General features: G+C 37.5%; 6 protein-coding genes across 6 annotated transcripts; 2 read left to right on the top strand and 4 right to left on the bottom strand.

The window, feature by feature from the left end:
* The first annotated feature begins 4,107 nt into the window (after positions 1-4,107).
* On the top strand, positions 4,108-4,607 carry BKA55DRAFT_256365 (uncharacterized protein). Its single transcript, XM_046185403.1, has one exon. It carries the CDS (start codon positions 4,287-4,289, stop codon positions 4,563-4,565), a length of 279 nt encoding a protein of 92 aa, XP_046041555.1. The 5' UTR covers positions 4,108-4,286; the 3' UTR covers positions 4,566-4,607.
* BKA55DRAFT_256370 (uncharacterized protein) lies at positions 4,608-6,335 on the bottom strand. Its single transcript, XM_046185404.1, has one exon. It carries the CDS (start codon positions 6,225-6,227, stop codon positions 4,650-4,652), a length of 1,578 nt encoding a protein of 525 aa, XP_046041554.1. The 5' UTR covers positions 6,228-6,335; the 3' UTR covers positions 4,608-4,649.
* A 4,498-nt stretch (positions 6,336-10,833) lies between these two features.
* BKA55DRAFT_585584 (uncharacterized protein) lies at positions 10,834-12,888 on the bottom strand. The gene is made up of 5 exons (XM_046194467.1): positions 12,254-12,888; positions 12,011-12,202; positions 11,854-11,958; positions 11,239-11,801; positions 10,834-11,184 (listed from the first exon to the last, which is right to left on the bottom strand). The coding sequence occupies exons 1-5, from the start codon at positions 12,413-12,415 to the stop codon at positions 11,043-11,045; spliced, it is 1,164 nt and encodes a 387-aa protein (XP_046041553.1). The 5' UTR covers positions 12,416-12,888; the 3' UTR covers positions 10,834-11,042.
* A 120-nt stretch (positions 12,889-13,008) lies between these two features.
* Positions 13,009-13,883, bottom strand: BKA55DRAFT_627950 (uncharacterized protein; the record flags this gene model as incomplete). Its single annotated transcript, XM_046196889.1, has 4 exons — positions 13,009-13,263; positions 13,443-13,518; positions 13,635-13,732; positions 13,828-13,883. The coding sequence occupies 4 exons, from the start codon at positions 13,881-13,883 to the stop codon at positions 13,026-13,028; spliced, it is 468 nt and encodes a 155-aa protein (XP_046041552.1). The 3' UTR covers positions 13,009-13,025.
* A 3,029-nt stretch (positions 13,884-16,912) lies between these two features.
* Positions 16,913-19,035, top strand: BKA55DRAFT_546625 (uncharacterized protein; the record flags this gene model as incomplete). The annotated part of the gene is made up of 5 exons (XM_046190936.1): positions 16,913-17,281; positions 17,329-17,541; positions 17,594-17,634; positions 17,921-18,278; positions 18,319-19,035. The coding sequence occupies 5 exons, from the start codon at positions 16,913-16,915 to the stop codon at positions 19,033-19,035; spliced, it is 1,698 nt and encodes a 565-aa protein (XP_046041551.1).
* Positions 19,036-19,045: 10 nt separating this feature from the next.
* Positions 19,046-19,702, bottom strand: BKA55DRAFT_656721 (uncharacterized protein). The gene is made up of 2 exons (XM_046197464.1): positions 19,301-19,702; positions 19,046-19,247 (listed from the first exon to the last, which is right to left on the bottom strand). Exons 1-2 carry the CDS (start codon positions 19,675-19,677, stop codon positions 19,160-19,162), a joined length of 465 nt encoding a protein of 154 aa, XP_046041550.1. The 5' UTR covers positions 19,678-19,702; the 3' UTR covers positions 19,046-19,159.
* Between the last annotated feature and the right edge of the window lie 3,950 nt (positions 19,703-23,652).

Below are 23,652 nucleotides of genomic sequence, written 5' to 3'. Positions count from 1 at the left end.
AATGGCTAGGGCTCCCATGGACAAAGAATTGGTTTCTTTACCGAGGGTGGGCTCGCGGGAACTTGCGTTGGTGCTAAGATCTGTGACACCTGGGCCTACAATGGCGGCTACTTCTACTCTCACCAGTGCTATAATCTCATTGATCATAAGCCCGACAAACACGGAGTTGCTACATGCGTAGAATCTGTCTATAAACTCTAAAGCCTGAGTTGACCCAATATATAGATATATATATATATATATATTTACAATATATTCCATCGCTACTTGGATCCTGGTTTTAATTCAATCCATAATGGCCTAATTGTAAACATAGATTGCTACACCCTCGTTTTGTTTATGACTACACATTCTGGTTGGCAAGTCATTGAACATCATCAAATGTCGATCCCTTTCTTGGACGCCCACCCTTTGCTCAAGCCAGGCCTTTTCTTAGTATGTGCCATTTGACATTTATTTGTTGCTTATGATTACCTTACCTCGACCTTTTGTACCTCGGCGGCGTCTTGCTTTGTCACCTCATCGATAGGCTTCCGTGGAACCTCCCCTGCCCCTTGCAAAAATATATGTTGTTTGTCGTGTACACTCTGAGTGGTTGCTGCAGCACTGCCTCACAAGAAGTCCATCCAAGGGAGAGGACATCGACGATCTAGAGCCGTGGGAAAGCATATACGAAGAAAAATCGACCATGTCTATAGGGGCCTTAAATCCCCTTGCCTAACATGCAAAGATGTCAAACAAGGGCAGCCCTGACTACGTAAGAAGTGGAATGCAGAAGGAAGCTATCTATAGCCGATAACATAAGATAAAAAAAGCAAGCAACGAAGGAAGCAGAGCCGATACGGCTGCAACGTTTGAGAGGTAGCGATTCGTAACAAGTAAATCTGCTGGGACTTCTACTCCCCGTCACCATACAAATTAGTATTAAGCAAGTACGACTAGTTTGAGATATTCTGATTGATCCTATATCCTTTGTTGTGACCTCACTGGGGCCTTTGCCACTCAAATAGATAACTAATCAGCCTGTAGATGAAGGGAACCTGCCCAGACAGAAACGTATACTTTATTAATTGATGTTCTTACCCCACCTTTCCCTATCATCTTACTTTCTTAGCACGCAAATGTTAAGGAAGCGGGAGTCTTAGCACAGTCGAGAGGATGATCTTGGTCACTCATATTCTCTATGGGCTAGAAGAGAGTAAGAGTTATGAAGAGGAACCGACCAAGACAGTCCTAATGGCTGCCTCCCCGTCTTTATCGCCACCGAGATCCTAATTCCTAAAGTAGGGAATGATCGACCAGTAGTTGGTACTGTGTTTGTCCCTGGTTTTAAGTTTTAGGGTTCAAACGCCCCTCATTCACTTGTTCATTGCCCATCCCGGCCCCGCGCAGTAAAACTCCTTGTAGCGACCCCAAACACATCGTTTCATCGTGGAATAACAACCAAAGTTCCCGTGTTGTGTTGCACACAGACGCCTTTTCAACTGAATTTGACCTTTCAAAGCTTGCGGTCGTCACTGGGGCACTAGCATGTGCTTCATCAACCTGGGTACGCTCATCTGTCAAACATGCGGGCAGCGCATAGGCGAGCAGCCCGTGGGGACGGTGTCCTGCGCCACCGTATGTGGCAAATTCGTAACCAAGATGACGAGCGAGGTGGTTTCGGGCGAGTGCAATGTTTGCCGCGACGCAAGGGAGAAGAGGACTGATCTGGCGCGGAAAGTGACCCAGGCGCCCAAGAAATAGTAGAGAGGAAGGCGTGGCGGTGTTTGTGATGCTGATGATAATGACTTTACGGCAGTTTGAGGTTTTATTTTGAGGATCAGAGAAAAGAGCGGAGATGAAAAATGAGAATCTGAATTGTCAAGTTGGGTCATTGTTGATGACGGATATAAAAAGGGACAGGGTTTCCCTACAGACCTTCGCTTGGACATGCCTTCATGCACTGTTTGCTTAATTTATTTCCCCTTTTATTCTGAGTTTTACACTCTTTGTTATGTCTTTTAAGACACTAATTAAGTGATTATTTAACTCTCTGTCTTTCAAAGAAGTTCCTGTCCTAGCTGAATCTGTACTGCCAGTAGGAATTAGATCTTGGTAGGAAGATACTTGGAATTGTTGCATTGAATTACCTGTCTTTTCTAATGTGCGTTTACTACACCTTCAGAGTATGTTAAGGTATAGTAGTTTAAATTTAATATAAATGAAGTGATTGGTAGAAAATTGCTTGGCTGGTTTCTGGGTTATTATAAGAGGGCCAGAGTCGGCCAGAGGCGAACGCGGAGACAGCTTTTGCTTTTGCTGGCAGTAACAGAGCTCTTTCTGTTTGACAGTTAACAAAAACCCCAGAGGTTGTCCCCGTTCAAGATGGCGGTTACGGCATATATATGATCGTGTTAATAAGTCATTTTCAATGGGAAAGAAAATTGACATAAAGCTAACTGGTCATAACTGATGTTATAGTTTATTCTCGTCGGAAATGCTATCCCAAGGCCCAGAAGAACTCTTAAGGCACTAACTTCATGCTTCTAGGAAGATGTTCCTCCCTGAAGAAGAAACGCATGGCTGTACCGCGCGTCTTTGTCTGCGCCTATTCTTTGAAAGTCTGCCTAATTCTGCGCAGTTTGGCTCTAGATGCATAACTATTCCAGCATCCACTCCCATTTTCTTTTAGTCCAATAGGGCTTAGGATATGTATTCTAAGATGGAATGTCGCATGCCGCCTAGATGAAGTTGGTAAGTTGTTGCAGCTAGGGGTGTTAGACAGCTTCTATTTTTTGCATATTTTCCAAGCCTTAGCTCGGGAATACTAATTATATGCTTAAGAATTATATAGCTGGGTTTTTACATTATAGTACTATAGCCGTATTACAAAGTTCTAGAATAAGTAATGTATGCAAATTGGTCGTGATCCTTGGTAAATAACTGGTCTCTGGCTGTTAATAGAAATGTTTATTAATCTCTTAGATAAATAAAGTTTAGTTTTAGCCCTCAATTCCGGGGAATTCTACTATAGTTAACTCTAGTCTCCCATTCTAGGCCGTATATACTGTGCTAATTATTGTCATTAAACCACCTATTATAACGTATTATGTTTTTTCCTTGATGATTGTAGTAGTTCCGAGGAGATAGACACATAGAAGAGAGGACGGGATACTGGTGAGACGCACTGAAGGACGGAAACGGTCTAGTCGGGATGTGTGTGATGCTACCTTGTGGATGAAGCTAGACAAGGAAGAGGTCATGAACCCTAGTACTTTCGCGAGTAGACCGCGGTCTAGAACCTCGCCATTGTACTAAGAGTTGAAACCAGTTTCAAGGGTAGAAGACTGTCTCCACAGGGGAGGACGGTTTCATGTGGGCCAGATCCTGTGGCATAGACCGCGCCGTATGTAGCGCCATTAAGCACCAGCAAATGGCTGTGGAGGCCAACTTGATGGAATGGAGGTGTAGCGAGTTATCACAAAATGCGAATAGATATTAATCGTGGAAAGGCCCAGTGTTTGCTCTATTGGGCCAGGGGAATCAGCGGCTATTACCGCACAACAAGCCCCTCACCTCACAACTTACGCCACATTTTGCCACCGAAGCAACAAACTTAATTTACCTTGGGGCGGCAATTTCTCACGTAAATATAAAGCTACTAACGCTGACATTAGTGGCCCCCACCTACTAACTGGCTAACCGCTCGGCAATTAGAAATATCACTAACAACTAGCTGTAATTAGCCACTTAATAACCAGGGCACAGCTAATGGCAATATGTTATCTTTTCGACCAGCCCTATATATTGTAAAGGGCAATATATGTGTTAATAATATAACCCTAAATGGTTTATTTTTATTTTTGCAGGAGGTTAAAGCTTAGCTAGTTTTATTATACCTAGCTATAAGTTTCTTACTAACTAGGCCGAAAAGCGTAGTTGGTGTAGTTGATCAGAACCTTGACCGTATTAAACGGTTTCCAGTGTTGCTTGCACTGAAGGGGGGTATAAAAATACTGTGCAGGCAACACGATATCAAATATCATATCGTCTTATTTACGGCCGCACTATTTACTTCACTGCCTCCGTCTTGCAGCATTTGCTCATTGCAGTTTGGATGCTCTGTCGCAATCAAACCATGGTTTGTGAGTTCTCTCTGCTAAAGAAAGATGGCCTTGGCAATAGCTTCTCAACATATTCTAAACTCATATTTCCGAATCAATCTGCTGTCATATTGACCAGACTTTCACCTAGCTAAAGCCTCTAGATTTTGCTGTAGAGTAGCGTACAAGCACGATTCAAGAATGTTAACCTCTCACCACCCGCCACCTATCCACCGGCTAGGGCAACACCCTTTCCTTTGCTTGACCACCGCTCTCACTTTTCTTTTTTTCTTTCCTACCCTCAAATGTCAAATCTGCCCAGTTACAATCTTCCCTGCCTTGATAATAATAACATGTTCATTGCTCTCGACCATAAATTCCGGTTCTGATTCAATCTGTTTTCCGTCACTCTGTCTCCCTCTCCAATTCTGCACCGGCTTCCTCCAGAAATGCATAACGATTGAAGGAGTGGCACCGTGATACCACGGGAATAGCGAGTAAACATAGGGGAGAAATCGATAAAACTATTCAAACTGAAATGTGCGGCACTTACGCCTCAGCGACTTATTTCGCAACACCAACGTAGGCGAAGCAATGCTTAAATGCCTCTGTCTCCATAGCAAATAGGCCTCCATGGTCAAGCAGGGAAGCTGGGTGCCACAAGTTGGGGTCGAGGCGCTCAAGAAGCCCTGGGTAACTGTTCAATCCGATCGGCTCAGTGACACCCCATGGGTTGCGGAGAACAAGGTATTGCTTGTCACCAAGGATGGTGTAGCCAAGGATAGAGTAGGCATGGTTAGCAACGACGTTGCTGCCTCTGTACATGTTGCCAGTGGCGTAGGTCCAGGCAGTCATGGGGTTAATTGTCTTGAAGTTGACGCAGTTGGAGCGGACCAGCCCCAACATGTCGTAAGCTGAATGGTTCTCGGTCCTGTAGTAGTGGGGTTCCCGGCTATTGATCTGCGCCATGGCCTTCACAGGGTCGCCGGAATGCGTCTGGGTGATATCGGGGTGCTCCGATGAGCTACCGGTGATCCATTTGGCAAACGCCTTCTCATACAATGATGGCCATATGTCAGCTCCGTCGCTGGAGCGGCAGTACAGGGGCCCATTGTTCGAGTTGTTGATGGGAATTTCATAATTAACCTCAACAGTCTCAGTTTTGCCGTTATTGTCACCGCCCTTGTCGTGAAACTTGATGGAGAGGCGTTTCTTCTCGTTCTTGTCGTAGTGGACTCGAGTAGCGCGGTTAATGATAACAGGGTCGGACCAGAAGACCGAAAACAAGGCTGCAATCAGCCAGCTGTTGCTAGCACAACCCTGCGTGGGATCATCAAAGAAGCGCATGGTCTCTCGTTTCTGCCCAATCTCAAACATGGTAAGATCGCCAATTAGACGCTTGTTGACGCTCTGGAAGAAATAGTCGTACATATCGCGCCACGAGGTGTTAGGTGGTGTCCAGTGACCCTTCTGCATCCTGAATGGACTGAGTAGCTCGTTGATTGACATTGTCACCTCATGGTTGGAAACCGTCTTTCCCAATGAGTGAGCGTGGAGCATCAAGTGAAGCTTGCCATTCTGCATACGAGCAATCTTAACCTTCGTCTTACCCAGATCCTTCAGCCCGATCTTCTCAAGGTCGTCCAGCTTCTGAACCCGTGATAGATCAGGAGTCATGAGATCCCGCTCCTTTAAGACTTTCATGTCTTTCTCAGACAACTTCTCTGCCTTCCTCTCCTTCTCGTTGAGCTTTAGCCCGGCGAAAAGCACTGAGCCGTGCTTCATGTCAAAGAGTTCATCGTAGTCCGTCTGCAGGACGCTGGATATGATTTTTGCCGAGTTTACCGAAGACTTGTCAATATTCCGGCCGAGGAGGGCTTCGACGAGTGAGTACGGGTTGGCAGCACCGACTCTGACATCCTTAGGGGGCGAATCGGGACGCATGTGCTCATCCCTGGAGTGTCTAGCCTCAATTTTCATGTCAAGGTCATCGTAGTCCGACTGAAGGCTGTCGGAGCCAACAGGTGCAGGCTTGTTAACTTTCTGGCCAAGAAGGGCTTCGGCTAAGGCATATGGGTCGATGGAAAGGACATTGGAGCCCTTGGATGCGGAATCAGAGACAAGGAATTGCATGTCACCCATGTTGTTTGAAAATAGAAAGAGTAATACAAGATGGTTAGAGTATTGAATAAATGTAGCAAGTGGCCAGGCAAATAACACGTTACTGGGTGTTGTGAACAAGACACCAAGAAGTGCCGTTGCAAAGGACTTTATACCTTTCCTCCACACCGGATTCTCAATATTACTTGGTCTTTTGGCCGCTCTCGCGCTTCTGGGGATGATTCACGACAGCGTCAACATCAAACCTAAACCTGCACACTTCTACCACCGTCGTCAAGTTCTGTAACGATCTCACATCATCGACTGCAGATGCTCTTTGCGGGGAAACCTTCCCATCGTGCCATGAATTTCCGGTCAAGAAGGCAAACTTTGTTTATGCTGAAGCCACGGCCCAGATATGATACGTTGAGAACAATGCCATCGTTATGACGTGTGCTTCCAGAAAATAAAATCATCGTATCAGTGTTGATGCAGAGTTGATGATAGATGAAGGTTTGATATTCAGCCCAATGCTGGGTGCGGCATAATTAACTTTAGAGGTTGCGTGCAACATGTAGACCTAACCTTGGTAGTCTATAAAGGGTTTCGTAGCAGACCCGGCGGATAGCAACGGATATGTGCTCCCAACAAACTCTGATCTGCATTTGCGAAGCTTATTGCAGAGTACCATTAGTAAAATACAACATCAGATTGAAGTTAAATTAAGTGGCCCAGTTTCAAAGTGCGCATTGGTTCTGACCCAAAAAGCCCTTGAAGCGTCAGATCTATGAGGTGCTTTTACACTTCAAAACCCTAGGGGATGTTAAGAAGTTAGTCAGTCAAGAGATGCCTCACTGAACTATTGGAATGTGGATTGCGATAGGGCGGGTAATATTGCAGGCAATGGAGATAAAATGTACCAATAATAAGGCTTTTCTCAAGCGTCCCGAGCGAGCGACATGGCGCTTTGACTTTGCGTTGAGACGTGATAAATACTTCCGTAAGAAGTGACGCAGAACAGCGTCAGCGCTGTTACAAGGATTGTTTACTCCGCATTAAATGCCTTTATGGACATGATAGAAGCCGACTGGTTGCGGCAGGCAGATGCTAAGCTTACCAGAGAACAAATTCAAACCATGCAATGGCTAGATAGATAGGGTGCGTTGGCCTGGAGTAACCTCTTCCTAATAGAGCCCCACCCTTATTTATATATATAAGAATCTAGGTACGGCAAATGCAGTTTCACAGAAACAAGGGAGGACGCTGATCCCCGGAAAAGTCGTCAAGGACCAAGGCATTTTAGGGACATCATGATGTCGTAATAAGACATTCATGCATAGTGACATGTCGATGAGGGGTTGTGATCCCCGCATTCTTGCTGCAGGAATTGTAGTTTACTATATCCTGGACTGAAGTCTAACCCTTCAATCGTGGAAAGCCTCTAGCAGGGTCACTCCGGGGGTCTTCGCCAATAGAAATATGCCAAATGAGAGGCACTTGTCTTTCCACTTGTCGTCTCTTGCAATGAAAGTTCTCCCGGCCTACTAATGTAGATAGTGTTAGTTGTATTATGTCGAAATACCACTTTTCTGGTCCGTGCACGCGTTATGCCTATTATATTTTATTAAATTCTTACTTTATATCTTTATAGAATAAGATTTTATATAAAAAGTAAAATAGTAAAGAATTTATAAAAATATATTTAAGTATAATTAACTATAATAGGCCTAAAAGTACCTTTTATATAGTTTTAGCTATTTTATTTAAGTTATAAAATATTTTAAAATTAGCTTTTTTTAGCTATAAAATATATTATTTAATTTACTTATTATATATATTATTAGTATTTTTACAAAAAGATATAATATTATTTAAGTTTCTTAAGATTTAATAACTCTTTAAAACTTATAATATATAAATTATATTATCTTACTTATTATTATTTTTATTTTTTTATATTTATATAATAATAAACTTATATTTTTTAAGATTTACTTTCCTTAATATTAAATTATAATAAGTTATTACTTATATTTATAATATAAAAAAAGGTTAATCTAGCTATTAAGATATAATTAGTATTTATATTAGTTAGTTAAGGCAGTATATAATAGTTGGGTTTTCTAAACAGGTAAACTAGTCCGTACTAGGTTTATGTTTGCAGATTGCATAAGGCATAGTACTAAGCATTGCAAAGTATTATATCTCTTAATAATCTAGTAATGTATATTAGGCTTATTAATATAAAGATGCTTTATTAATAGCTAGTAAGCTAAGTTCTATAAAAGTGCTAATAAATGTGTTTTTATATACTAAAGGTAGCCTAATAGCTTAGTAAGGAATAATAGTAATCTATAGGTTAGATCTCTAGGGATTGTTAGTGATTTATAGTGATCTAGTCTTGGAGCATCGTGATCTAAGTGATTTAATGGAAGAGGATCATTACTAGGAGAAGTGATCCTTCTGTAATAGGTAGAAATTGTAGGGGCTACGTAATGTAGCTATATGGGCCGTAATATAGTAATTATATTATTAAGGCAGATAAACCTTATTTAATTCTAACCTTAATACTAATAGCCTATTAAAGGGGTCTTACTATTTAAATTATAAAATAAAAAGCTAAAAAGCTTAATAGGCTTATATAAGGCTAAAAGTAAAGGAAATATATATATATACTAAAATATTTTATATTTCTTTTTATTAAATATTAAGCTTGTAATTAAATATAAGTATTAAAAATATAATAAGTTTTATAAAAATATTATCTTATAAAGTAAAGATATAATAAGTAAAGTAAAGTTATAAAAATAAGATATTAACTTTACTTAAATTATATATAATTTTAATAAAAATATTTTTAAATATATTATAAATTAATAAAATCTTAATTTTACATAATAATTAAGTTTAATTATATTAAACTAAGCTATATTAAGTTTATTATTAATAAATAATATAAAGTATATATTAAGTATTATTAAAGTATTATATCTTTTAATAATAAATTTAATATATATTAAGCTTAATTAATATAAAAAAGTTATATTAATAGCTAGTAAGCTAAGTTTTACTTATTATTAAATAAATAAATATATATATATATATATATAATTTTTTTTTTCCCTTACTTTTAGCCTTATATAAAGCTATTAAGCTTTTTAGCTTTTTATTAATAGTTTAAATAGTAAGACCCCTATAACAGGCTATTATTATAGAAGTTAGAATTAAATAAAGTTTATCTGCCTTAATAATGCAATTACTGCCTTAACTAAGCAGTACTAATACTAGTTATATCTTAATAGCTAAATTAACCTTCTTCCTTTAACCTATTTAAAAAAACCTTAATTAACCTTTATAACATACTATACCTAATTTATTTATTATAAAGTATATTATCTAACCTAAATACCTTCTAACCCTTCTTACTAATAATATAATAACTATACTGCCTTAATACCTATATAAAATAGCTTATAGCTATATAATTATACCTATTATATAACTAGCTATAATCTTAATCTAGCTATTAGGCCTGCCCTAAAGGCAGCTAAGAAAGAAGAACTCTATATAATATATATAATAATTACTGCTATTATAAAGAACTTCTTATTAAAAGGCAGATCTAACCTTATTAAGATAGCTATTTTTAATTATAGCCTAATTTAGTTAATTAATTATATAAAAGAGAGGCATTATATTAATTTAATTAATCTAAACTAGGTTAATAATAAGCTATTAAGCCTTAAAGACCTAGAAATAGCCCTAAGGGAAGGTTATCCTCTTTAATTAAATAAGGCAGCTTTCCTTACTGCCTTTATAAGCCTAAACTTAGCTGCATATAAAGAGTGGCTCCTTAGTGTATCTGTAAGGGCAGCTGACGTTGCTAGAGAGCTGCTCTTAAATTAGTAAAGAGTTAGATAAACGCGGGGTAAAGGCAGGGTTTAGAAATTCTATTAAAGTCAGAATTAAAGGAATTATATTAAGTTTACTTTATATAAGTTAGTTAGTAAAAGTTAAATTAACCTAAAGTTATAACTAGCTTAATTAATTAAATATATATAATAAGGCATATAATTAATTAACCTTATATATAAGAATAAATAAAGTAAAATTAGTAAAAAAGTAATAATTTAAATTAAAGAAATATATATATATAATTAGTAGCTTATAATACTTTAAGCTTAACTTATAATAATTTATAAATTTATATTATAAGCTAAGTTATAAGGCTTATAAACTATTTTAAGGTAAGGTATAAGTTATTATATAATTAATAAAAATAAAGTAAGGTATGTATAATATAAGTGCCTTTTTTTATTTAGGTTATAATATTATAAAAGATTATTAAATCTTTATTTTTAGCATTTTAATAATTATATTTATAAATAAATATTAATTATTCTTTTTATAAAATATAATTATAAGAAAAATCCTTATAAATTTAAATTAAAAATAAAATACATTTTTTTTATTTTTAAATTTAATAGCTTTTATAATATTAAAATAAACTTATATAATATATATTATTTTTATATTATATTATATAATATAATATAATATAATATATTATAATATATAATATAATATAATATAATATAATATATTATAATATATATTTATATATATTATATACTTTTTATATATATTACCTTAGTTACTCCTATTTACCTTACTAAATACACTTTCCACCCTCTTAAATATACCTTAATTTTATGCAAACCCACTATTGCCCGCTTTTAATACAATCTGGATAACTTTCAGAGCTGATCCTAAGTCTTACTTTAAAGGCCAACACCTCATCCCCTTACCCGGCTGCAAGAACGTTGTTGCCTGCCTTGTGTTCCATGTCTGCAAAGCCTAGCTCCCCACGCTCTCAGAATTAGGCAGCTCAACTGCTGGTTCCTCGAGTCTTTGCCCAGGCAACTCAGCTGACGCGACAGGTTCTTCCTTTGGTGGTAGAGGCGGAGGGCGAGTTGTGAGGTCATTGGAGTTAGGGACGCTAGATTTGTTTGCAATTATCCCACAGGGCTGGATTAGGGCAGAGGGGTCATACTAGTTTGTGTTCAAGCTGCTCCTGTCTTGCGACATCATCCTTGTAACATCCAGCGGGAAATTGTGGGAAGGCGTAATCGGTGGGCTAGTGCCGTGACTCTGACCGGAGCTGCTAGCTATTGGACTCATAGGCTTGTACACCCAGTAACCCGGGGCCGTACTATTCGGCGAGCCGACCCCAGGTTCAACCACAGGTAGTGTTCCGTTCAGGTTGCTAGGCATGGCGTTGCTGCCGAAGGCTTTGCGATATGCCTCGTTGAAGCCACCACGTCTGCCGCAGAGGTAGATAACGCCAATTGTGAGAAGAAGGACAGCCGCGCTACCGATTACAATGCCAGCAATTGCGCCGCCGCCGAGACTGTTCCCATTAGCGGGGTGGTAAGATGAACTGCCGGTTTGGCCTGAGGTGGTCGGTTCGGGTATTGCAGATGCTGTCGGTTCGGGTATTGCAGATGTAGTTGAGGTGTTGAAGCCTTCTTCCTTTGGGAAAGGTTCGCCGGGCCTAAGTTGGTAATCCACATCATCTGCCTTTTTAAGCCAGTCTTTCAAGGTCTCATTCTTTAACTATACTTATTGTCAGCAGGTCGGGTGTATGACAAATTTTTGTCAAGCTTACGGGATTGACAACGCCCATCATATGGTACCTGACACAAGATCCAGGAGCACCGCAGTAATAAAAGATGGGTTCAGTATTATTGACTCTTACCCGGAATCGGGGAGCCTGGCAGCATTAGTACTGCTAATTCAGGGTATTAGACCGCTTAGCCACTTACATCGTTGGTAATAGCCTTGACGGGCTGGAGGCCACTTGAGAAGCCTGTCCTATCTACATCAACGTACTCGTATGGGATGCATGGGTAGCCAAAGTCTCCTCGAATTACCCAGTGCGCATCGGGATAGAAACGATATTCGAGTATATCTCCGACATCCGCTTTAATATCATTAGGAGTAAACTTATGTCCAGCCTATACCATAGGTTAGTGCAGGCTAAGTACTTGATTTTCGAATCAACTAACTGCACCAACGTTAATCGTGTGTGTCGTGATTGCCGTTGGAGTAGCAGTATTTGTCGTCGATGAGGGGGCCTTGGTGATCTCCGGTTCCACGGTCTCAGGGGCCTTCTGGGCCCAGGATCCCACGAAGATGGAAGATAGTGCCAGGAACTGCTTTGGCAACATGGTCACAGGCTCTCGCCGTTCTCACATAACACAATTTTCATACACAAAGAAGCGAAACTTATTTAAGAAGTCAAAGAGGAGAAAGAGTCGGAGTGAGGGAAAATATGCGAGACCTGAGTTGCGGGTTAATGATAAAAACAGGCCGCGGGAAGTAGGGGATGTGAAGAGAGGGAAGCGTCCAAGATAACTGCCACCAGGCACACCTGACACTTCGGGGCTGAGAACAAACATGCTAGGGGCTGGTTATGCGGTACTTGTGTACACAATGGGAACTAAGACCTGTGTGGGCAGCGCGGTGCTGAACATGCTTGCGGCGAGACGGACATCCCCGTCAAGCGACAGCTGGCGACATGCAGCAAGTTTCTGCTGGCCACAAAGAAGTTTAAACGTGATCTTACCAGCTGGCTTCCCTCACCGGGAAGCATCGAACCTTTAGAAGGGTGGACATTTATTAAGGAAAGCCATCAGAGATGTCAGGTTACAGAGTCAATGTAAAGAGGAGTGACGAATAGAATCGAAGCACTATGACGCTGGTTTAATGTGGCTATGAAATGTCTCTAACAAAGAGGTTTGGAGGCTTGTTCTGGATCCAAGAACTAAAGAGCCACAATCACTCCTGGCTTCGAAAAGAGTCGTAATAGCCATTTTGACCAATGATATAAGCCAAAAAGATAACAACGTCAGCCTCAGGCAGTGCTTCTTGCACCTTCATGAGCCCTTGATTTCCTTGACTAGAATTCGCTTGTTCATACCCGTGTGTGGAAGCGAATATTACTGAAATACACAGATTGAGATGATGGTGTATTGCGTCGAGATGCAGAGATGATTTATAGGCAACTCGTCCACAGCTGTTCTAGATGAAGTTGTGGCTGATAATTGAATTTATTGCTATCTAAGCACTCTGGATGGAATTTAATGGGGATGTGCAGTTGCTTATTAAACACGTCAATAGGAAGATCTATAATCCTTTAAAGTAGAAAAAAAGGGTCCGACATGTGCCTACTCTATTCATAAGTTGGCATGCCACATTGGCAGGCTGATAGGGCAAGCTGGGAGTTTATTCCCCTTCGGAACTTCCCCTGTAGCCACCGCACTCCATGAATCTGCAATGTTGTAACCAACACGTCATTATGCACCAACCTATGTTGCGAACTCTTAATCTCTCTGTGCTGGTTTAGTGTTAGGGTTCGCTCATCTAGCTTGCTTACTGGCACTGAACTGACCACCATGGCATCGTCGGCGTTTGTGACGGGGGCAGATGTGCTGTCGATATGGTTGTTGCTTCCTTTAGAGGTTGTTCCGCGGGTGGCACATTTGCTATAGTGGGAAGAGACCGAGGTTAGCGGGGCCACATCTCGCAGTAGCAGAGACTGGCAGTGTTATGTCGGCTTGCAGGATGTCTGCTTTAATACCTCAGTATCCTAATGTAGTTAGACCCTGCACCGCAGATGTTGTCGATCCAAGCCATGGCGTTATAGGTTCCATAATCACATGCAGCCTCCCACTAAACCTAGAATAACATTACATACTGCCGTCTTGATTGTAATAGTTGCTGCACCGACCGGATTTGCGTGGACGGTGTGTAACCTAAAGAAATTAAATACAGACTTTATTTTGCTTATTGAAATACTAATAAAACTGGTTGTAACTATCTGGCAAAAACCCATCGCTACACTAAGACACTACATACTGTACGAGGCTTATCATCTTGCAGCCTCAGCGGCCAGATATTCTTAGCATTTATTGGCTAGACATGGCCGTTTAAATGCTTTCTCATGGAGGGCAATTAGGGTCTGTCTTCCTGATGACTCCAGTCGAACAACCCCGGAGTGGCGCAAATGCGAGTGCGTCAAGTACACTGTTTATATCTATAGTAAGCTACTGACCAACAGATTTGTGTTTCTAATCCCCAGGCAAGGGATTGATTGGCCACTTGAAGTCCTTCACAGTATGTACCTTTCGAAGTCACCCTTCACCCTGCCACCGTAAGCATGTACTGTATAAAGCAAGTTGTTGTTCAAGCTAGCAGCGAGGATGTACTCAACGAAAGGGGCTCAGACAATGAGGGAGACAATGGCATAGTTAAGGTTACAGTATGATTTTAACTATTGGATGGCGATTGGCGAGGCGAAGTACTACACATGCTCGGGTAGGTTTAGAGCTACGTATGGACCCAGGCATGTGAAATGTGTTAAATCGACGCAGTCTAGAAACAGAGGCTTTTTGAGCCTCAAGCCACCCTTGCAATGTAGTGTAGATCCGGCTAGCGTCCGGTCACTGGGCCAAGGCTTTCGTAACTGCTCAGCTCCTGGGACAGAGCTGGCTCCAAGACCAATCAGCCCAATCAATATGAGCCCAGCCCTATACCGGCGACGTAACCCAGACTGCCAGAGCTGTCTGCCAGCTAATCGTGCTCGTGCTCGTGCAAGCAGCTCTTAGAATATACTTAGTAATATACTAAGGGCTAAGGCTATATTAATATAATATATCTTATAACTTTAAAGTTGTTATATAGTTACTAAGAGTAATATAATAGTCCTTGGTTTTAATATTTAAAATAACCTTAACCTCTTATATAAAGAGGATTAGACTTTTACTTCCTAACTTAGCATAGTTATTATAGTCTTTTCTTCCTGCTGCTTATTACAATCCAAGCAGTTACATCACGTATACTCTACATTTTTTTCACCAACTACATGCAGTTACTACAGACTAAGAGATTCTATCTGTAACTGCCAAGATATCGTTATAACAAAACTTCTAGAATTACTAGTAACTCCTATAATTACTTAGTAATTCCCATAATTACTCTATAACTATATCTAGTATATAAGTTATATTTAATAGCACTTTAATAAATTCTAGCTTATTAGCTATTAATAAGACTTCTTTATATTAATAAGCTTAATATATATTACTTAATTATTAAAAAATATAATACTTATAATACTTAGTATTATGCCTTATATTATCTGCTAATATATACCTAATATAGACTAGTTTATCCCTTAAATAACTTAAACTATTATATAAAAGCCTTTCTAATAAAGGTAAATAAATTATTAGCTTTAATATTACTAAATAACTAGGCTATTTTTTAAATAATATTATTAACCTTATATAATAAGGTATTATTATATAAGCTATCTTTATTATTAATTTCCTTAAAGGCAGCTTATAAGATATTATTATTAAAAATAATAAGATATTAATAAATAATTAAATAAAGTTATAAAGGGATATAATACTTAGTAATAATATATATACCTCTAAGGCTAATATAATTAAGCCTAATTTCTAATAGTCCTTTTATAATATTACTAAGTATAAGAAGTGTTTTACTATTAAAGATAAAGTTAATTCTAATAATCTATTTTATGCGCTCTAGGGTGTTAGTAGCAAGCAATAGTATATTATATTAAGTCCCTGGTATGCCTACCTAGAATAGTTATCTCTGCCAGGTATATACTAAAAGTTATTTTATATTATAAAAGTCACTAGAAGGATTAATCTAACCTATCCCCTTGTATTCTTGTAGTCGGGAAGATGGGGTTGTATTTGATCCGAGAGACTGGCTGACTAATTCCGACACAAACAATCGGGCCCTCTGTGACCTCAAAACTTGCTTGTTAATATTTTAATTAAGTGCACTCATAACAGTTAACATAATGTGGACAGGAGAACTTCCTATAATAACTACATTACAAAAGCATCTATATTTACATAATGATAGATATATAATTAACCCTTAACTAGTAAGGAAGTCTTTCTTTAAATATGTAATAACTATCTAGTCCTGTTAAGTTCTTAGCACAAAATAACACTTAACATACCCTAGACACTTATGCTTCAGGACGGGGAAAACACGCTAAGATCGGAGATTACTGCACCCTCATACTAACTTGACCCGCGGAAGTTCGGTTCCCCGGGATCTACTTAATTTCTCCACGTCCGCATCTTCTGTAACCTTCTCCACGCCTTCTAACCTCGCCATCGCCAACGCTGCCTGTAAGTGACTGTAATCAGCTTGCGCTGCTGTAAGAGGCTATCATGCCGAGACATGACGTACGAACCCGCCAGCAGCGATCAGCTTTGACATGTACCATCTGTCACAGGACATACTCTAAAGCAGAACATTTACAGGTCAGCCTTGCTTGCCTACCTGAGTCATTCGCCTATCTTTGGACTATTATCTGAATGTTGTACTGGATTACTGATATGAGCAGCGACACGAAAGGACGCGTGAGTCCATTCCCTCTGATACCTCTGCTTTCCGTATCCCGTCAGAAAAGCACTAAGTGACCTACCCCTGTAGATACTGGTGCAAAACCTTTTGCTTGTCAAGTCTGTGGACGCCAGTTCAGCAGGCCTGATTCTGTGATGAGACACCACCAAAGAACCCATGCGCAAGTTGAGAAACAGTAACAACAAGCACAAGGTCAAGATGAAGAACAACAGCAGCAACAACCGCAAGATGTCTGGCCATTATCCCCCAGCATGTCGGACTATACGAGTATCCAAAGTGCTATGGAGCAAAATCAGAGTATCACATATGAGCCAGTGCCAGATATAAACGGAGACATATTCACGGATCCCGCGTTATCTAATCCAGAGCTCGATATACACTTGGAATGGCCTGATTCGGAAGCTCTCTTGCATAGCATTATCACGTTCGACTGGGGCTCACTGACTTTGCCGCCTGGCAGCGTGCCAACACCTCAGACACTCCAACAATTGCTACCACAGGCCAACGTTTCCTCTGACATCCAGTTAGTAGATGCCGAGGAGAACCAGGATGATCAATTATCACCCGTCAACGGCTCCCGAGATGCAATTCAAAGCCTCAGTCATATGGTTACATGCCTTGTATGGCCTCTCCTGTCAAGCATTTTCTTGCACTGACAAGGAAACAGTCACAGAATGTCGCCTCCGCCGCGAGGTCTCTACCAGAACTTAACCCTGCCTTTCTTGATAGCTGTCTTCAAGCATACTTCTCTCACTTCAATATCTACTTCCCTATTCTCCACCGGCCAACATTCGTATATCGTGATTGCTCGCCGAGCTTGATTCTTAATGCTATAGCGCTTGGGTCATTGTTCATCGGCACAAATGATGCGGTTCACGGGGTAAGTTCACACTCGTCGGATAATACGACAATAAGCTGACTTAGTAAGGGAGAGGTATTATGAAGACTGGCTCACACCGCCGTGGCCACTGCTGTATGTAGTCAATAGTCGGACAGTTTATCATGTGTTTGCTGATTTGAGCTATATAGTGGACCGCGCTGTTACGCCATCGAGGACCCTACGATTCGCATAGGGGCGCCCAGCTTGTGCTGACTGCTCTCCTTGGCCAATGCTATGCAATAATGTCCGAGGTGACTTACCAGATCCTCTCCTATAAAATATATTCTTGCTGACTGTTGTAGAAAACAGACCTTAAACTTATCAGCCAGGTCATCCATAGCCTAGGTTTTAACTAGGCAAACCAAAACAATTTATCTAGAGCCTTATCACAACAACCTGACCAAGAAGTCAACGAGGAGCGCGCCTGGAAGGAATGGGCTGCTGAAGAAGTTTATCACCGCGCGCTTGTTGGCCACTACATTCTCGACGGCCAACTAAGCTATCTCTCAGGTCAACCAGGAGCTGCTACGCTACATGCAACAAATACTCTCAGGCTTTCCACTTGTTCAAAGGCTTTTGAAGCGCGGGGTGCTCAGGAGTGGCGCCGAGTGATGGGCCAAGAGCAATCCGAAGGGCCTGTGTTCTCTTTCAGTGATATTTATCACGAGCTCTTCACCACTAAGGATACCGACAGCGAGGTCAGTCTATGTTTGCGCAGCGGAAAAGCACCACTCGATGTACGTGTTGTACTTGAATGTCTACACACGTTGGTCCGAGAGAACCGCGAGACAATCTTCAAAGTCGATCGTCAAAATACCAACACTCCGCGAGGTGAAGCAAGCTCTAGTGCGGGTGTTCCAGCTTTTAAACAACACATGGTCCTTTGATGAGACCGAGCGCCTAGAGTTAATGATTCGATGGCACTTTATCTGCCTTGACCTGCTCTGCGACTCCATTGAGCTTTTTAACCAAATCTGTCGACATCTTCAGATTGACCAGCACATTTTCAAGTCAAGAAACAGCGGTAAAGAGCTTAAGGACTCCATGGAATGTATCAGAGGATCTACTGATGCCAGATGTGCCCTTTTACACGCCGTTGCTATACAGGATAGCGTCAATCGACTCCCATTCAACCGCACAAACACCTTCTGGATGCCTATGTCTATATTCGCCTCCTCAGTCATTTATTCGCTTAGTCGCCTAAATGGTATGACATCTGTGTCTGTGCCTGCATCGGTACACTGGGAGTCTACACTGATTGATCAAACAAACACCGGGAGCTCAGCGCAAGATGTCTCTTGGAAAAAGACCCAGGCTTTTATGACGTCAAATCTCAAAAAGACAAACTACGGTATAGGACCAGCCCGAAATCTGCCTTTTGAGATGAAGAAGATGCAGACTATGATGCATGGGCTTGCTAGCCAATGGGGCGTGGCTGTCGAGATAGTAACCATTTTGTCACAAATAGAAACCTTGAAGCCGATGGAAGATTAAGCAAGAACCCATCAAATTCTTCGTCCTCCGCAAAGAGGAGATAGACTGCAATGCTATATATGTATTTGTGAAATAGCTATGTGTTTGTGAAGAAGATACATCGTCATTCGGCGCCAAGGAACTTTTACGCATGGGCGCAAGAGTCCTTAACATGGCGAAGCATAGCCTGGAGATTCAGACCAGTGTCGCCGTGACAGATTGCGTCACCGATGCTGTTTAACTGTCAGATCTAGGCGTTATCAAATGGGGGTCATGTTGAACTTACTGTGAGCTGCACTTGTCACGAATATAGCCGACAACCCAAGCTGCCTCGCTCATCTTGAGGTGAGTATTCTGGGCGGCCCAGTACTCATTCGCTATACAGATCTTGGCCTGGCCCCATGTATATTCAAACATCCATTGCTGGCCGCTGGTTTGGAAATGGAGAAGGAATGTGTTATCGCCAATCTTGTAAAGTTGATCAATCAGTCCTTGAATGTCCTGCGAAGGAATGGATCGCCAGCCGCTGTTATTGCTGTTCGTGTTATAGCAATAGTCGCCTCTTTTGAAAATTGCTTTGGGTTCATGCTCAGGTTTCGATATGGCGGCGGCCATGGCGGCTGGAAGGCCGGCGATTAGGGTTAAGACTGAGGGGAGATGCATGATGTTTTGAGATGGAAGATTAATGAACGCAGAGAATGCTGAGAAGTAAAAAAGCACATTCAAGATGCGTTTATATATAAGGACTATATGGTTTAAACCTCGGCCAGCTGTGTAGAGTATCATATCACATATCACATGTGTTCAATAGGTGGATAAATTACAGCTGACTAAGTGGATATGTAATGACTTGTGATGCTTATGAAAGCCTTTGGTTATATAAAAATAAAGAAAAAAGAGACAAAGCTCAGGTAACACTAATGCATGTAGTATGGTAAACGAAATTTCCTCGTATTTCGGCGGGTTTTTTGGCGGGCCAAAGTGGGCTTTGACCCATTTTGTTCCTTTTCCAGCGCCGGCACTCAAGTGGCACGACGAAAAAGGCCCGAAGCGGCCGCCAAAACCTAACTTCCTTTTAAAGTTAATTAAGTATGTAAATGGTCCCGTAAGTAACATTGTCATTGGTGGAATACAGTCAAACGATGTTGTTCACTTTAGCTTCCAGGTATTGGCGCCATACTATGGCGGCCATAGGACTGTGACAAACGCCCTGAATCAAATTCCCAATCCCTACTGATCTCTATATTCATACTCTAGCATGTCATTTCGAACTCATCATCGGAGCCCATAGGCAATACTCATCAATGTTCTTTAGCAGAACATTCATTGGCTTCGCTCATTAACTTGTTCTCGTTATCTTCCTGAGACACCTTCTTTGCATCCCATCTAAGTAAGTCCTCGTTGTTCTTGTGCGTGGATAGGTCAGCCTGTGGGTCATCTGTTGAAATCAGTCTCCATGGGATTGCAACGTTTGTGAGAAAGTTACAAGACTACTTTTAAATACCCTAATTAAGTATAAAGACCAGAAATGCGCCACATTTCTACTTCTGCACTAATTAGAATCTCCATTTTCTTACCCCGAATTTCCTCCTTAGAAATATAATATATTTCTATCTAGGCCTATAAACTAAAAATATAAAATATACTGCATTTCTTCTATAAAGGCCTATACTAATTATATAAATAACTATACCCTAAGACTTTATAATATATAATAATATTTATTATATTAATTAAATAGAAATAAGTAGTAATTAAGCTCTCTTTTTATTTTTGCTAAATATAACTTTATAAAAAGTATTAAATCTACTTAATACCTTCTTAACTTTAGTAATATAATAAACCTTATAATATATATAAATATTATTATTTTATTATAGCTAAGTTAGCTTTAAAAGCTGAAGAGTCTTAGCTTATATTATAATTTACTAATGCTAATAATAATTTATATTAAATATAGCTTTATTATTAACCTTATATATATATTATATTACCTAGAAAATAAGTATTATATACCTAAGTCTGCCTATTATAATTTAAAGTTATTAAATTTTAATTTTTTTTAATTTTTTAAACCTAAAGATACTTTTATTATAATTAAATAGCTTACTACCTTACTTATACCTTATAATATATAAGGGTTTAAGCTATAAATATTATAATTTTTACTTTATTAATAAAAAGGTCTTATTAGTTTATAAAAAGATAAAAGATAATAAAGATATTAAGCTTATAGCTTAATAATAAAAGTAATACTAATTATATAATTATATTTAACTCTAACTGTTACACGTTAATAGCTCTTATTTAGACCATACCGCATAACGCTAAGCAATACTAATACAATAGCACCTACTACTCTAAGCCAGCCTTCTAACTCGGGACATACCTAGCACTACCTGTAATAAGAGATGCCCCCTAACCTAGAAGATATTCTTATAGAAACTAATAATAAAAATAAAAAAGATATTACCCTTATTTACTTAAGTACTTATAAAAGGAAAGTTATAAAACTTAAATATAAACTTAAATAGCTTAGCTAGTAATATAATAACTTCTTAAAGATTATAAAAAATAACTTTAATATAGCTAAAAATAAAATTAAAAACTTAAAAAAGAAAGTAATTAACCTTATTAAGATTATAAAGGTATTTAGAAAAGAAGTAGAAAATAGTTAAAAACTTTATAAAAAGTATATTAAATATATTATAGGCTTTATAATAATTAAAAAAAACCTTAAAGAAATCCTTTAACCTTATTAGCTTAAACTATTTAATAATAATATTAATAAACTTTAAGGATTCCTTATTAGCCTTTAAAGCTATTAAATATATTATTTTATTTAGTTTATTATTAATAAATTAAAAGTTTAATATAATATAAGATTTCTTAAAGATAAAATATTATAATTAATAAAACCTATTATTTAAAATTATATTAGTAAATTATATAAAAAATAATAAGAAATAATAAAGTATATTTATAAAAAATATAAGAATTTTAAGTTAAAACTTAAAAATGCCTTTAAAGTAATAAATAAAAAATATATTATAAAAATAAAGATTTAATAACTTTAATAAAGAGGATTTATTATAAACTATTTAGCTAAATATTATTATTAAGTAGTTAAGCTAAACTATGGTAAAGAAGCTTATATAATATAAATATATTTAAAACTAAAGTTAGAAGTTAAAGATATAATAATAAATATTAAACTTAAATTAAAAAACCTAAATAAACTAATAAACATTATTATAAAAATTAATAATTAATAATATAAATAATATAAGGAAAAATAAGTTATAAAATAAGGAAACTTTTATAACCTTAATTAAAACTAAAATAATAATACTAATTAAGGAAGGAAGAGATATATAAATATATAATATAAAACTAAACCAAGACTTATAATACTTAAGGCAATATAATATAGTAATAATAAAAAGCCTTATAATATATTTAAGGTTAAATATTATAATTATAATTAATTTAAATATATTATTAATAAATATCTTTAATTAAAAAAGCCTAAAGACCTTAATTAAGATAAGTAAATATTAAAAGTAATTAATAAATAAAAGCTTTAAATTACTATATAAACCTAAATATTAAAAATAATATAAAGCTTATATAATATAATAGCTTTATATAAAGGCATTATACTAAAATATAAATAATATTTATATTTAATAGTTTAATTTATAAATTATAAGAAAAGTTTTTAATAAAAGAAAATACTAAAGTAAGAAATATATCTTAAATCCTAATATTATATAAGATAAAGATAATTAAATACTAAAAGAAATAATAAAAAAACCTAAAAAACTAATAATAAAAAAAGGAAAAAGATTATATTTACTACCTTAAGAAAAAGGAAAAAAAGAAATATAAGAAAATAAAATAAACTAAAATCCTTAAAATAATAAAGAAAGAAAGACCTTTAAAATAAGAAATTAAAAAATACCTAAAAGACTTATAAGGGATAAAAACTACCTTTAATGTAGGAAAATAACCTAAAGTATTTAAAGTAATTAATACTATCCTAATTTAAATAACTATTTAAGAAAAAGAAGAAATAGTAAAAAAAAAATATAAAGTAAGGAATTAGGTCTATATATACTATTAATAATACTTCTAAAATATAAAATATAAAAGAGAAGTAATATAAAATACTATATAATACCTCTATAAGAAAGATAAATAAATTAAAAATAAATAGAAATAACTTTATAAATTACTATTTAATAAAAATAATAATAAGATATATACCTTAATAGAAAATATATACTTATAAAGAGCTAGGAAATATAGTAATATTAATAAACTTAAAAGCTTATATATTTAGGCTTATTATATAATAAATACTATAAACCCTTATTATAAGGAGTTAAAATTTAATACTAAAAATACTATAAAAATATTTTTAATATATTTAAAATATAATAAGTTATTATAGCTATTATATAAATACTATTAATATAAAAACTGTAAATAATATAAAAAAGATAATAATTACTTTTTTATTATAATTCTTAATATGCCTAATAATAATCCTTATTAAAAAATAGAGATAAAGGGATACTTAATATATTATTAATATAAGAATCTTAAAGTAATAAAACTATAATTTAATATATC

This window comes from Fusarium redolens (assembly GCF_020744475.1).
Source record: "Fusarium redolens strain MPI-CAGE-AT-0023 chromosome Unknown BKA55scaffold_31, whole genome shotgun sequence".
Lineage (NCBI taxonomy): Eukaryota > Fungi > Ascomycota > Sordariomycetes > Hypocreales > Nectriaceae > Fusarium > Fusarium redolens.
Note: the sequence above shows the minus strand (reverse complement) of the source record. Positions and strands in the feature narration are given on the sequence as shown.